This window comes from Calidris pugnax, unplaced genomic scaffold (assembly GCF_001431845.1).
Source record: "Calidris pugnax isolate Ruff unplaced genomic scaffold, ASM143184v1 scaffold95, whole genome shotgun sequence".
NCBI lineage: Eukaryota > Metazoa > Chordata > Aves > Charadriiformes > Scolopacidae > Calidris > Calidris pugnax.
In genome coordinates, this window is record NW_015090885.1 from 5738856 (window position 1) to 5754776 (window position 15921).

Sequence of the window (15921 nt, forward strand, 5' to 3'; positions counted from 1 at the left end):
ACAACAAAAAACAACAAAAAGCACCCAAAAAACAGTTCCTTAGAAGACACTGTTAAACTAAATTCACTGCAAACAGATGCCCCCTTTTTTTTTTTTTCCCTCTAAGCACCAATCTTGCTTCATAACATTATCTTGATTAGTTCTGGAGTAGAGCCCAGACCTAATCAAGCGAGATTCAATGAGACACTTCCCAAGATTTCCATTCAGGATCCTGCTTCAATCCTTAAAGGAATTTAAACCCAATTAAAAATAAAAATTCCAATGCTTTTCTCAGTCATATGATTAGTCGCTTTCCTCTCCCCAAACACATGACTGTGCTATCTCAAGTTCAGGAATCGGAAGACTTCTCAGGCTCCTCTCTCCCCTTGAACACCTCTTCTTTATCACCGCACATCCGCCTCCTCCACACAACTGTGGGCACTGGATGGTATGCAGCAGCAGCACTCCCTGATATGCTGTCACTCACTACTGGGCTGCATGACAAGCTGTTATGAATCAGAAACACATAAATCCATTACTGGACTGAACCACTAGATGCTTCTGGCGATCTGAACACGACTCCTAAAGCTAATTCCAACACTACAGCAGCAGCTGCATATTGTCCCTCACACCCCCGTGTGCAGCGCAGCATAATCCCCACGAGCAGTACTGGCTTCTGGCCTCGTTCCCTCACATTTCTCCCCATTGAAATTTGTGAGCCAGTTATCCACTCCTAAGCTGAAAACTATTCATAGGATTGTCAAGGTGATTCATGATTCGACAGTGTTTAGACCCTTTCTTGTAGCTGCAGCCAGTATTGCTACATTTGGCACAGAGTCCTCTTCAAGGTTGTTGATAAGCAATGTAATAAAAAAATTTAAAAAAAAAAATAAATCACTCCTCTTTCACATCCAGCAAAAGAAACACCCTTGGGGCACGCCACATAACACATGAAAGCACATATGGCTACAGACTACAAATAACAGAGATCTCAGAACAATTTAATTCATCTTGATAGCTGCCAAATACAAGAATTGCATTTTTAATCCTTGCTTTTTTCCCAGTACCCGATTCACACAATCCAACCCAAATGATCCACAGCATTGCAGCAAAAATGCAACTGTGTCAAGGAGAAGAGCAAGGCTAAAAGTCTACGAAAGCAAATCTTTTCTTTTGAGAGGGGACAGGGATCTCTGTACCCAAACAGTCATCAGGAGTTCTGGAGACCTCAAAGAAAGAATCCACAGGAAAACCCACTCATTTTGCCTGTGCAGACACATTATGTATCTACACCAGACAGGCTGATTTGACTCTCAACATGAAGCAAAATGAAGCAACAGTGTCACAGAATCTAAGCATTTCAAAGCTGAGGCTTAGTCACGTGATACCTGAAAGGACAAGTATAAAGAACTTGCCAACCTCAGAGGCAAGCTTCCCTAAGTTTGTACTTGATTACACTCAGGAAGGAGAGAACAGTAATTCCTGTGCATCAGGGAAAACAGCTTCCAACAACTCTCTCCTACTGACAAGGAAGCCAGCATGAATAAGGGTTGGTATGAGAGGAAATCTCAAGATCAGCAAAGAAAACAAAAAAACTTTACGTTCCATTGCCTCATAAACCTTGAGTTATCAGCAGTACTGAAAAGGTGAAAGTAACTGGCAATTAATAGAAGTGCAGCGTTTACCCTACACTGTAAAATACTGCTATTCCCCCTTGTTCTGCCAAATTACTTGGATTGCATTTGGACTGATACAGATCTAACTTTTTAAGCTTTGCTTCAAACAGGTAAATAGCCCAACTATGCAAGCCACTGTTTCTGTCAAAGCAAAAAAAGAATAAATCTACAGAACTCGAGATTCTGCTGTTTCTTGCACATTTCTGAGACTACACAGTTCTGGGGATTTTTTTGTTCATTTGGTTGGGTTTTTTAAACACAAATACATGAATCTCAGTATAATTCCCCAAATATTAACACACTTTAACACTCTTCATAATGGTTAGGAAGTTGCTATATTCAGAAGATTTCCTGGCCATAGGAAGGCAAGAAAGTGTCAGTTACAAGTCCCAGACATCCTTACTTTTACCCCATCATCACTCTCCCCAGACCAGAGGTCCAAAAACACTGTACAAAAGAGCACAGTCAGAAGCAGCTTTACACAATATCTTTTAAAAGCCAGTATTTCAGTATGCTCCTAATCAATTAAATCAATTAAACCTGAGTAATTAAATTCTCTCACTACTTTCAGTCTTGCACATGACCACAATACTGAGTTAACATTTGTTCACCACTTAACATTTTCACTTTCACAGGCTAACACTGATCAGCAGATTTGCACACTGGTCAGCAAGGTTCAACTCTCAAAAAGGTCCCCTGTCACACATGCAAAGGTTCCATTGAAACACTAGTGCATCAAAAGGAAAGTTTGAGGAACTGCTGTGAGAATTCAGTGTCAGACAGTCAAACCTCTGAAGTGACTACGGTAATAGTAAGGCATGTAATATGTAATTTTTAACATCACACAAAAATCTTTTATGTGTGAATGTAATTACATTGTTTCTGAAAGTAGGTTTTTCGCTTGAGGTGCATGGAATAAGCTAAACCAACAAAACCTGAGTCCTGATGGCAAGCTTGTGCACTACACTATAGTCATGTTAGCAATGTTTTGCAATTCTGCAAAACTGAACTAACATAAGCCTTGTCACTTGCAAGAATGCGTCCATACCGACTCACTAGCCTGCTTCAGTTTTGACCAGGAACCACCAGATCCACAGAGCAGGGCAGCACTCAATACATATGAACCAACAGCAAGTACTGACACTGCCAGTGAGAGGGCCAGCTGTGGTGGCTTACTCAGCAGGAGAGAAAGCTGCCCACCTTACAGGCTAGTCAAGTTGCCATCAGAGAGTTACAATTTGTCTTGGAAGCCTAATCTGTGCTGCTGCAGTAAGAAAGGGTGCTATTTAGTGCAAGCCTGGGGGGAAAAAAAAAAAACCACAAACAAAGTTGTGCATCAGGTGCGAAAGAAACACCACACAGCTCAACCCAATTCAGCAACCTGTTTCACCGGAACACACAGCCCTGACAGGACTAATAATTTTAGTAATTTCAAAACTCATTTTATACCATACTGACTGAAAACCCTTGAAATAAATCATTTCATGCTCCTGCTGCCTTCTCACCTTTTTTTCTTGCTAACAATCATGTCCATAGTCTGAAGAAGTCGTCGCTCCAAAGCCAGAATATCTGCATCTGTCACGTTCCTGCAAAATGAAGACACCCGATCAGGCCGGCGATACCATTTCAGAGGAAATATGCACATGCCCACAAAATAAAGAAGAGAGAAGCCTGTATAAGGAGAACATGCAATGGGAATGGTTCTAGCATGCAGACATGGCAATAGCTAGATTCAGAAAAAAAGTTATGACAAAACTTGAAACGATGCCACAGGAAAAGCAGAAAAATCTCAAGATGGTGGACAAAATATTTCACAAGGCTGCAGTTACCTGAGGAAGTAGGACATGTAAGTGTACGGACAGTTGACAGCCCCAAATCCTGACAGCAAAGCCATGAGTGTCACCCCAATCACACCTACACGGCTGATGAGCTGTTCTATAGACAGGATTCCTGAGAGAGGAAAAACACAGCATTAGCAACCTTGCTCTCTTCACTCTGCTCCACACTTGGTGCTTTCACAACATCACACACATACAGAGCTGCTTAATGAATCCACCTGCCTTCCCAGTGCAATGACCAGGGTAATATGAAGTACAGTCAGGGACTAGGAAAACAAAGAGGTAAAAAGTCTCCCTCAGAAAGCATGTGACCATGCTTAGTAACAGGGATGGGGAACTCTAGCTATGAAGAAGCTTAAAACAGATCTAGAGAGGACCAAGAGTCAATACTTTGGTTCTAAATTAATAAAACATCAGTGATTGCACTTTGCTGAGGTGGGAACACAGATCATCACCAGACACTATAAAGGAGGCATCTTCGGCAAAGCCACTTCTGCAATAACCAGGCGTAGAGTTAACAAACCAGTTAGTCCTTGCAAACTGGCCCAAAAATGTCTGAACCATAGCAAGGAGGCCTATCCTGTCAGTTGTCATTAGAAGTGACCCCTCCAGACCAGACACAATTTGTGCTTGTCAGACAGTCGAGTTACGACAGCATAGGAAGTTTATGCTGCTCCTGACTGGTCAGTAGTCATGTTGGGGACACACACACATTGTTAAGGTGACCACCAACAAGGCGTTCCACCTGAACAAACGTGGACCCTAAAACACATACTCACATAATACAGCATGAACATCAACCCTGTGCTGTAACCAACACCAAGCTCCGAAGTTGCATTCATTCTTCTCAGCCATTAAAAACAGACCTCAACCTGTCTTCTCAGGATACAGTGCCATGTGCTACTGAACATCACTCACTTTTTCAGGAGCTAGTTACAGAGCAGCTGCCACACACAGCACATTTGGAGCTTACATGATTGCAAAACTGAGATGGCCAAGCGCCAAGCCACATTTCATGCTTCAGAGAAGGGGAATAAATGATGAAAACACGGCAAAAAGACTTCACAAAGGGAGACCGAGACACCCAGTCATGTGCAGAGCATAGAGATTTACACGAGTTACAGAATGTGCTACAATAGACTGGCCTTTTGCCCCATACACTTTCAGACAGCAGCAGTTAAAAAAGAGGTGGCTTCAAAATGACATGACATTCCACTGGTTAAAGCCATGCTTCCCCGTAACACTCAGAGCAACCCTAGAACACTAGTATGTAATTGAGTAAAGCGTAACCTTCCTTCTACTACAAGCTAAAGCTCCCAAACTCAGCTCTATTAAACAAGATACAGACCAAACAGGGCTCCTGATTCTGAGCCGTGATTGATGGTGCATTTCTCAGCTGCAGCATCATCCATCCATCATCCCAGCTGCCATCACCATCTCCAGGCAAGGCACCCCCCAGCACAGATGCCAGTGCAGGTACTTGAAAGGGTCCCACTAATCAGCACAGTTCCCCAGCTGCAGCGCAGCACCATGCAGGTGAGCAGGATGGGGCACACCAAGAAAGACACGACAGGTAATGTACTCCAAGTGTGAGGGGCTCTTTAAGCATAGCCTCCTGTCATGTCTGCTCCACAACAGGATCCTACCTGTCTCAATTGGGCCATCACCACCACACAACAAAGCCCTGCAGAAGCCTTGTCAATACTGTTGTGGGCGTACCTTCACAAGTACACGCAGGACAGCAGCATCCCAGCAGTACAGAAGGGAAAAAAAAGCCTAGAATCCTTTGCTTTAACCTTATAGAGCTGGTAGGGTAAGGCACTGTACAATTGTTAAGTATGGAGGTATGGTCCTGTAAAGCATAAGTTAAAAAAAGAAAACACCCCACTACCCCACTGCAGATTCTGGAAATCTGCAATTGTTATGCAGCTTCGCAGAACCTTCTCAGTGATCTGAAAAAGATTACCTAAACCCCATGGCTAAATTCCCATTGGGTTATTATATTCTGCCGACTCCAGCGCCTATTACAACTCAAAGCGGTTACACGTTTTTCTTGGCAACGAAACACTGGGCAGAGGGATCTGCACTAAATACCGGTCCTTGTATTTCAGTGGCAAATGACACAATTACAAAACATAGATACACACTTTCTCCTAGAAAAGTTTTAGGATCACAGGTGAAAAGGTGAGTAGACCCGACAGCATTTGGTATCCTTCAATTTTTCCTCTTACAAAGAGTACAGAGTAAAGCAGCCTTCTAGAGAACAGAAAGATTAAGCTGACGCAGGATTCAGTACAGTTAGGCACACGCTAACAATCTCTGTTGGACAGAAACTAGCCCAAGTGCACACAGTATCTTCACACTATAAATACTCCTGGTTCCCTGACTGCAATGCAGAGATACCCAAGCTAATTCTGCACATAAATAGCTCTGGCATTCAGCAGAACGTACCAACTCACTTTCTAGTACCAGGCCACTGTGCTGCCTCCGGGCTCGGGCAGTGTACAAAGCTGTACCAAAGCCAGCAGGCGCTGCCAGACGTGTTGCTGGCTACAGTCTATATAGCTCTGGTGTTTAGGCACCCTGCCATGTTTTGTCAACTGGATGGCCACCTATCTTAAATTTATCTGATTTCAGTCACAAGAAACAATAATCGGACCAAAGCATTGGTTGTCAATTCTCTTCTTAGATAAGAAGAGAAACCAGTTAATAAAAATTGTGATCAACTTTTTGTGAAGATGAAGGAAAGTCCTCAAAAAGTACAGTGTTCTTACATACACTAGGTTTGGTTAGGACTCATCCTCTTCCCTGAAGTTTTCCTGTGGTATTGGAAGAAAACTAATGCAAATAATTCAAGGTATATCCACCCATTTCTGTGGGTCTGACAACCTTCACGTTGCAGATTTCAAAGCACTGCAGGCCCCCAGTTGCAAGAACTACGTTCTACAGTCCCAGCTGTAGAGCTGAGATAACATAAGAACAGCTCCAAGTTAAAAGTGAGATAACAAAGCCTGTTTTCAGGAGGAAAGGAAGGAGAGAGAATATGAAACTCACCATGTTTTGGGCTGAGGATAGGAAATGGATCCCCCAGCTTCCAGAAGAAATACATGAACGTCAACCACAGAACACATGCAAAAAGAAGTTTCTGTCTGTGCACTAATGGAGAGAAAAAAAACCACAACAGTATTTTAAAGTTCTTTCTTTAGGGCTCTTTCAAGCTTGCAAAATTGCTACATCGATCTAAAGGCTACTTTGAGCATGCCCAAAACAGGTGTCAACTGAGAGAGCTGCAGCCAGCAGCATGCACCCCTCCACTTCCTACAGAACCAGCTGTTTGAGACACCACCGTCTGCAGGAGCAAATGCAGCAACACACCACTTTGGCTTTTTGCCCACGGACATGTGAGGAGGGCTGCACTGTGAACAGGGGAACACTTAGCTACGTCTTTCTGGGAAGCAGGGAGCTACGGGGATAGTGACCAACACATCTCTCTCTCAGAAAAGTTATTTCTCATTTGCATGCATAGTCTCAAATTAGCAGCCCCATTGCCATAAACCAAGTACTCACATAGTCTGATATTGCTCACAACAAAGTAACCGATGTAGAAGGGTACCATGAAGACTAGGATGAGAAGGATGACACACAGGTTCAGCTTCCAATGAAAATACCGAGAGCTAAAATAAAGCCAAAATACCGATTAGCATGCTATGCTATGATTAGTATCACAAGTTTCTCAAACACAATTGCATGTCGGTGAGATCCTTTCAACTGAATCAAACATTGAATAATATTGGCCCAGCATATAGAACATTCTGGATTTTGTTTGTTGTTTGTCTTGAAGGGAGGTTGGTTGCTCTGTTGTTTGAGTTTTTAATGCAGAGCTCAAGAATGTGTATTTCAAAATTAACAACTATCCAGAAAAACACACCAGGTCATTTTATCAAACACTGTATTTTCTACACTGGCTAATGCCAGTTGTACCACGATTCATTTCGTTTACTGCTTCTCTAGTTGAACAGTAAGTCCAAACTAAGTATAAGCAGTAATTAATTTTGTAATGAGTGGCAGAGTCAAAAAAGGGCTAATTCAAATTGAAAATATTAAATGTTCATAATTCAACATGTTTCACTTCAAAGCAAGTTGTCTCATGTGCAAGACACTGCAAAGCAAGAATTTAAAAATACACATCTATACCAAAATGATCAATACTTGTCTGACCAAAGGAGATTAGTCAAATGCAGACGAGATTGACCTTGGCTGAGCTAACTTTTCATTGTTTGAATAAAAAAAATACATGTCCTGTTCCCAATATTAACTCAGTCCCTCTTATGCCTGGTGGAAGTGAAATTATGAGGGCCCTTGTCACTTTTTCCTACCTAATTCAGAGGCAAACGTTTTCATCTATACTGATGTCCAGCCCTTTATCGAAGCTTATAAAAGCACTCTCCTCAGTGATGTCTCTGGCTGCACGCACTACCGATTAATGACACACAGTCAGAACTTACATTACCTCTTCTCAGTTTTATATTTCTTGCCTTTCAATTCCTTTGACTGCTCTCTTATACTAGTGTGATGAGAGAGAATAAATGGGAAACCCAGCTAGCCTCTACGTGTTACTGTTCTATCTTCTCTTTCCTATTGACTTCGGAAGTTGACATTTTTTAACATCCCCTTTATGTAGAAGTCTTCACCCTATGTCAAGGGAGGACACGCCTTTGATTCACAAATACCATATTATACAGAAGTAGTTTTCACTCCATAATTAGCTTCACATCTTATTCACTGCTCTGACCACCACAGAAAAACTACTGCCTATAGTTTCTATAGTCCTTAACAGCTGAAAAGTGCTCTTCAACATGATCTGAAGCTTCACAACACTCCCATAAAAGAAACCACGTCTTTTAACTTCACAAATGGAAAAATTCAAAGACTAAAGCCTTGCCCTAAGGACCTAGACCACACTAATAGCAACTGCATGAAAAATGGGGAGCTTATGACTTCTAGTCTCATGTTCTGTCAAATAAACAAATCCTGCTGCTCAAACATCTTTGCTGAGCTGTTGACAATTTTCTCAATTTCCCCAATCTAAGGCTAATCCATTCATTTAGGAGTTGGACTGAAGCTGCTCAACACAAGGCAGGCTAGTCCTTCAGTGAGCTCCCACACTCACCTGCTGTTCAGGACACCCAAAATCTCAAAGATGATGAGTTCAAACATGGTACAAGAGAAGGCAAAAGTCACAGAGAAGATCACCTGGACCACATACTGTCGCACCTGCAGTGGAGAAAACAAGCCAGAGACATCAGGTATTTCCATTCCTAGAACGGCACCCAGATATCTCCCCAGGTAACAAAAAACAAATCACAAGGTACAATGGCACACAGCTGGGTCTCTTGCTTCAAGGTACCTTGCCCTTTACCTAAACAGGAAGGAACTAACAGCCCGTTAGAAAGCACAGGGCAAACTCGTAAGTTCCTTAGTGTTACACTGATTTCAGCTACTGGCACATTTAACAGAGATGCCTTACACAGAGGGGATGTCAAGCATGCAATGCCCTATGTCAACCTGACTAATGAGAGACCCTTGCTAACACAGTTCTTGGATCTTAACCTTAGATTTAAAAATAAGATCCGTATCAGAAAAACTATTTAAATCTGGCCCACGCTTAAGGCATCTCTGACCTAGACTATGTTCTCTCATTATCCCTCTAAGGATAAGAGAATGCAATGGTTTTATTCCATCCAATCCTCACAAACAATTCAGCCACAATGAATATACCTCACTGAGTTTAAAGTTAACCACTGAATTTGATTTTGGCACAAGAAGTTTACACTTACACAAGGCAGGCTTACTCGAGAAAAAGGCAAAAGAGCTTCCCACTACCCCTGCCCTCCTCCATTTTTTTTTCATTTAACAGTAGCCAATACGGGAACTTTCACTGGCCCTAGAACCACCCATTTTCTCAGATATCTAGAAGTCTTTCAAACAGAAGCAAAAGAGGAAATTAAGAAGACAGTAACTGTAGAGACAATTAAAAATAAGATAAGAGGGCTTTAAAGAGGCAGGACAAATGCAGTTTCAAAAATATTCCTATAATTGGGAGTAATTTTTAAGATACAGAATTGCAATGAAAGGCTCCTACTCACCTCATAATCCTTGAAGAGCTTACGCATGAAGAATAGCCACCCAAATCCAAAGAACAGCACCTGCAGAAGAGATGAAGCAATTAACATCTGTAACCAGCAACTTGCGAAACACAAACCTACTTCACTACTAACCATAGGTGAAAGAAATGGAAGGAAAAGAGCTGGGCCAAAGTACCCAAGATCCACAAAAGATTAAAACTTTCCACGGTATCATGGAGAGAATAGTATTTCAAATATTCAAGTGCAGCAGACACAGGCTATGACCTTACAAAAGATCCAGTCAAGACAGCACATTTCTGCATTCCCAAGTTCTCAGAATTCCTCAGTTCCTGACCTTCCACAATCCTTGGCAGTGTTGATTCTTGTTTCACTCTTCTATTCTACAGAATTAAAGCTTGTAAGTTTTACAGGAAACACAGTAATGGAGGCAAAGTAAACCTTGATGTCCTGAATGTTCGCAACATATACATCTTCTACAGATGAGCAAATTTTATAAAAATATTTGCTGTTTCTCTAAGACTAGAAGAACATTTGATTTTTATGGAGAGGTTTTAACACTAGATTTGGTTATACACTGACACAATCTGGAAGAAAGGTGTTAAAAGCATCTTTAAGGTAGAGAAAAGGCAGAGTTGAACGCCTCAAACCACAATCCAGAGTTGCAGAACGCCACATTTGAAAAGGTAGGTAAAGCAGGACAAGCCAATAATGCTTCTCTCAGAGGCTCTCGGAGCACTTTATAAAATTTATTAAGTTTCAACGGATACCTGAGGAGACGGACTTCATATCACAGCTATTTTGCAGATGAGTTAAATGAAATAAATACAAATTAAGCAATGTGGTCAAAACTGTAATTACCTATCTTTAGCCAAAAAAAAAAAAGGGTTGTCAGGTCTTCCATGGGTAGCCCTGTCTATTCTGCAGAAGACTGAAAAGCAGTGTAATGATTTAAAAGAATCCAAGCAAAATGAGAATTCAGAAGATGCTAAATATTTTTTATAAGGGCAGTTTTGACCAAAGCAAGGAGAAAAATCGATATATGTCAGAAAGCATAGGACAAAGACAGTATTTCTTCTCAAGAGCACATGGGAAAAGCCAGAGCATTCTGAGCCCCTATGGAGGCAGGAAACTTTCAAAGACAAAATGCAGGAATCATTATGGACAATTCCACTGTGCACCAGCAGCAACTGGATCCCAGCAGCGAAAGTAGTAACAGAAGAATGTGATTTACTGGCAAAGAATACTTGGAAAGCTGGACAAGGAAGATCAAATATATTTGCCTTGAAAGACCACTGAAACAGGAATGAGGTCTAGTGATTAGTAACAGCTGGCAAAACTTGTTTCAGGAGGACTTCAGACTTTAAAGTAATTGATAGCAAAAAGAACAAGGTAAGATACTCCACAAGCCTCCTACTTACAGGTCATAAGTCAAAGAAGTCTGATAAGCAAGTGATATTTACAGAAACTAATTCCACGTTTAACAATGTAAAAGAGGAAAAAGGTAAGGACAAACACTTTAAAAATGAAACAAGTAAATAAAGTAAAAGAAAGAGAAGAGGAGATAATCAAGTACAACAGTAACAGAACATATATATAAAGATTAGATTTCCCTTGTGTTAAGGACTGTACCAAAGCACAGAAAGACGTATGTTAAGAATTCACACTCTAAGACACCACAGGTGAATGTGATAAGTCAGAAAATTCTTGAGCATTTGACAATTACATGCAGCAATTTAAGTATCTAGCTTGATACTTCTGAAGATGATGGGAAGACGCAAAGCTGCCATCAAAAATGAAAGAAAAGCAATTTGGTAAGTTAGATCTTAGAATGCAAAGCAACTGATAGCAAAAATCAAAGCATTATCAAGTAGGAGGACACTGTGCCTCTAATGGCCAAAAGCTGTCCTGAAAACTATCAAGAAAAGAGCGAGCTGTGCATGAAAGTCTATGTAAGACAACCAACTCCGTTGAGAGGGGAAAGGTCCTCTTTCTTCAGATCATCCCTCCTCATTACAGAACAAAAATTTCACACTAGCTCTGAAGCTTATCAGATCCCTCTGTGATCCCATTAAACTTAGTTAAACCAAATACTGAAGAGAGCACAAATAAGAGAGTATGACTGTGCAGCAAAGAAGAAGTGAAGAGGGAGCAGAGTTTTCTCCTTCTGGCATAAGGGAACAGTTGGACCACTTCAGTTGCCAGAGGTAGACAGGAAGAAAGGATAGATGCTTACTGAGGAGAGAGTAGGGTAGCAAGAGGGAGAGAACAGTCAAAGAGAACACAATGGCAAGACAAAATAGTAGCAAAGGAAGCTAATTAAGAAGTAGAGGGTATTTATGTATGTTAAGACCACTTTGTAATGATAAAGATGACATGATATTAAATGTTTTAAGGGGTTCCTAGGCGACTTCAGCTGGTGTACAACTAGTTGAAAGATGACTCTGATGGCAGCAGAAAGAAAAAGCTGAAGGAAGTGCTGAATCACAGATGGATCAATGGAGATGGAGGCTTTTTAGTGGTGTCCTTTTAACTGCCTCAAAGAAGATCATTAAAAATCTTCCAAAGATGTAAACAAGCGAGCTCCTCAGTAGCAAAGCAGGGGTAGTAGATATAAATGACTAGCCTTCCTGAAGAATATCAGAAACAAAGTAACTACTATAGAGAGAATACCAACTTTCTTGTCTGTCCCAACAAATAAAAGTTAAATGTATAGAAGTGATGCACTACTACAAGAAAAGTACCATTCCCCACAACCCTATTTACTGAACCTCTTTATGCATTACATTCTGACTCGACAACAGCAGGAGGGCAACGGTCAGTGTGACACGTAAGGAAGGGGTCCAAAGATGGGCACGCCTTATCTTCCCCTGCGACGGGAGCTCAGGCGACGCGAGAGGGGGGGGCGGCCACAAGGACACAAGCTTTGCAGCCCAACACCCCTCCAGGCGCAGCCGAGAGCCGGGGAGGCGGTCTGGCTTCTTTCACTTTGGCTGCTGAGCGGCGGCTGGGGAGAGGCAGCCGGGCCCTCCCCTCTCCCTCAGCAGGCGAGGCCGAGGGGGCCCGAGCAGCGAGGCGAGGGCGGAAGGCAGCGGCAACGGCCACGGCTTTGGGGGTTGCCGCCGCTCGGCGTCCTGCCATGCCCCGCTCCAGCCGCCGCCTCACAGCCCCGCGCGCACCGGGAGGCCGCGCGTGCGCACCCCCGCAGGCACCGCCTCCCCCCCCAGCGCGCTCCCAACGGACGCTTCCAGAGGGGGCGGCGCGCGGGCCAGGCCGCGGCGGCGAGACCCGCCTCGCCCGCGCCCCCCGCCGCCCGTGAAGGGAGAAGGAGCGCCGCGCCGCGCAGCAGCGGAGGTACCTGGGAGGTGACCATGATGCTGGAGTCGATGAGGAAGCTCATGGCGGCCACCGGCGTCGCCGCCGCTCGCCCTGCTTCCGGCCCCGCGCTCGCCCCGGGGGCTACCGTGCGCAGGCGCGCGAGTGCCTGCCTCAGCCCGGCCGGGGGCGTGGTCAATGTTGGGGGCGTGGCCGAACGAGGGGCGTGGGCGGGGCGGTGTAATAGGCTCCGCCCCTCAGGGGGCCCAGCCCCAGCCGGGCGGGGATGGCGGGACACAAGCGCGTTGTTGCATCCACGGTCTACCCTGGCATGGGGACACACACGAGCGGGCCCGACGGCTGGGGTCAGCCCTCTGAGCGGCACCTCTGGAGGAAACCTGGCCCCTTTGCCCCGGCCAGGGCGGGGGGTGCCCCTCCGTGTGCAGGGGCAGCCGAGGGATGGTGTCCTGCTGCCGGCCGGGTGGGAGGGAGGCGCAAGCACCGCTCTGCCGTTTTAGCACCGATTTGACTCCGGTGCGAGAGTGGCGAGGGCTCCGGGCCCATCTCCCCACCCAAAGGGAGATGGATCTCCCCCCTGGGGCCCTTGGCGTCCTCCCCCTGCGCCCGGAGCCGGGCAGGGGCTGGGGATGCCTTTCAGGCCTTGCCGTTATAAGGTACCAGGGAATGGGGCCAGAAGGGAAGTAAAAGCTCAAACAGGGAATTTCCTGATGCTTATCGGTGTGAGTGGGAGCCAATCCTTCATGTCACAGTCATGTCCCTGCTTGAACTTAAGTCGTCTGTCTCTTTTTTCCTCTTAAAAACACTCCTAACCTTTGCCACTCAAAACTCTCTACATTAGGAATAATAAATCATACGGGAAGAGAAAGAATCAAACAGGGTTACTTGGGAGTTTAACAAAGCACAGAGCCCCCGCTGATTGAAAGTCAGGAACCTTTATTCATTACAACTCATTTCACTAGGAAAGCAAATCTACGTCTGGTTGTGCCAAGTTACTGAATCAGTCCCACAGTCTCCTTCGTTGTTTGGCTCTCTGTCTTGCTGTCAGTCGCCTTGGTTTGAAATTTGTCTCCTTGTCTACAGCATCGCAAAGAGAAAACAACATTCAGCTTTCACAGGGAAATGAACTGAGGGAGCACATTATCGTATCTGATTTGAGCCTTTTTTTTTTTTTGTTCCCAGCTTCTGGTTTTGCTGCCAATTAATGCAGAGCTGAGATCTGAGCTCCCCTGTTCTTCCTTTCTATATCTGCTACTTGGAAACTTATCTTTCCTGAAGTGATGAGATTCCTGAGTTTGCAGGGATTTGTAGTTGTTTTCTTCTGTATAGGTAGGTTGTGGAGCAAGGTTAGTTGTTGGTTGTTTTTTAAAGATGTAAGTTAACAGGAAATCCTTTAAAAATGAATTATACAAAGCCAAATTCTGCTCTTGTTTACACCTTGGCAACTCCGCTCACTTCAACACAAGGTTAAAAAACAAGGCAGAGTTTGGTCATAGGTCTTTAAACTTTCTTCTTTACATGTGTTTATAAATAGGCTTGAAACATACCTCTGTATAGCTGTAAATCACGATCCCTGAGTCTTGGGAGAAACACACAGGGAAGAAGATAATTCCTACTGGCAAAACTCCAATCCACCTCCCAGCCCCAGGACTTCTCCTTCAGAGAAGACAAAAAGTGTAAAAAGAAAATGGGAAATTTATTCCGCATTGCTGCTCCTTAGATAGCCACTGGTGTGGGGAGAAGGGTCCGTGGTAACCCATGGGTACAAAGGCAACTTCTCCATTGTGAGAGGCTGGTAGTTTCATTAAGCAGAATATAGATGGAGGTGGACAGAGAGGAGAGGCAGCAGATGGGGAAGAAGGGCTCGTCAGTGCATTGACAGGTTTCCACTTAGTTCCATATTTTATTCTTCCACATACTAAAGTGTCAATGTAGCTCTTTTATGTTCAGTTTATAGAGAGAACTAAGGTAAAGTTTTTCAAGTAGAGCAGAAAGGTGGGGCATATTTAATTAAAGCAGTTTGTTGGCCAAGAGTATATTTAGAAATAGCACAGGTTTCCAGAAGGTGCTAGGGGCATATTCATGACAAATAGGCTTAGCTGGCAGCCAGCCATCCATTTTCTTTTCTCTTCTCTCCAGAAGTTTTCATAAACAGGAGCTCTGAAGCTGGGAGTAATCCAACATTATTCCAATTTCTGAATTTCTTTTGAATTTATCTGTGGTTGAGCTCAGATGATGATGTTCACTGGCAATAGGTTAATTCCTTTATGGGGTTGTCTATGTCTTTTCTTTGAACTGAAATATATGTATTAAAAACCTTGCCTGAACGTTTTTGTCCCACTAATTCTTCAAATACTTAAATAGAAGGATTGGGGGAAAAAAGCTTTGCCCATGCTAGTTCTGGTTCTTGATTCTACCAGGTAAATAGAGGAACCAGTGCAAAAACGTTCAATTAAATTTTAAAGTCGCTGACCTTCTTAAAATCCAGAAATACCAGATTTGGTAACAGGCTGGGTTTCATTTGTGTCTGAGGCTGGTGTGCCGTACCCTTACAATGAGGTTCTCGGCTGAGTAGCCTGCAGGCTTCTATGCTTCAGCCTTTGCCTGCAGCCAGCCCATCAGCTGGCATCCAGTGCTGCCACCTGGGATTCCTGCTGCCCTCCTGGACAGCCTCTGCCCCACAACTGCCCATAATCCAGGATTTTTTGGTATGCCCATTTGTAACTGGATTTCCTTATCCCAGTCATCCTCCAGCTGTGCCCTGAGCTTCAGGGAAACGCCATAGGAACCAACTTTTCTGTTTAATGTTTCACCACAAATTCTTTGCTGTATTGACTTAAAAGTTTTTCAGTAGGCTACTCCATGACTTTTCCAAGCAATATATTCTTTCCCCCAAAAAATGGCTTGTTTTGCTTTTACTGTGCCAGGCTGGATCTAACGGGGCAAAGGCCA

The 15921-nt window shown here is 43.7% G+C and overlaps 1 protein-coding gene across 1 annotated transcript in view; it reads right to left on the minus strand.

Annotated features, from left to right (window-relative positions):
- The window catches only part of GPR89B (G protein-coupled receptor 89B), a 20172-nt gene extending 7059 nt beyond the window's left edge, over positions 1–13113 (minus strand). Inside the window, exons 1-7 of the mRNA XM_014947401.1 lie at positions 12995–13113; positions 9640–9699; positions 8664–8767; positions 7061–7167; positions 6548–6649; positions 3485–3605; positions 3161–3241 (exon numbers count right to left, since the gene is read on the minus strand). Of these exons, the coding sequence (XP_014802887.1) occupies positions 3161–3241; positions 3485–3605; positions 6548–6649; positions 7061–7167; positions 8664–8767; positions 9640–9699; positions 12995–13036 (617 nt within the window). The 5' untranslated portion in view covers positions 13037–13113. The remainder of the gene's footprint in view (positions 1–3160; positions 3242–3484; positions 3606–6547; positions 6650–7060; positions 7168–8663; positions 8768–9639; positions 9700–12994) is intronic.
- Positions 13114–15921: the final 2808 nt, after the last annotated feature.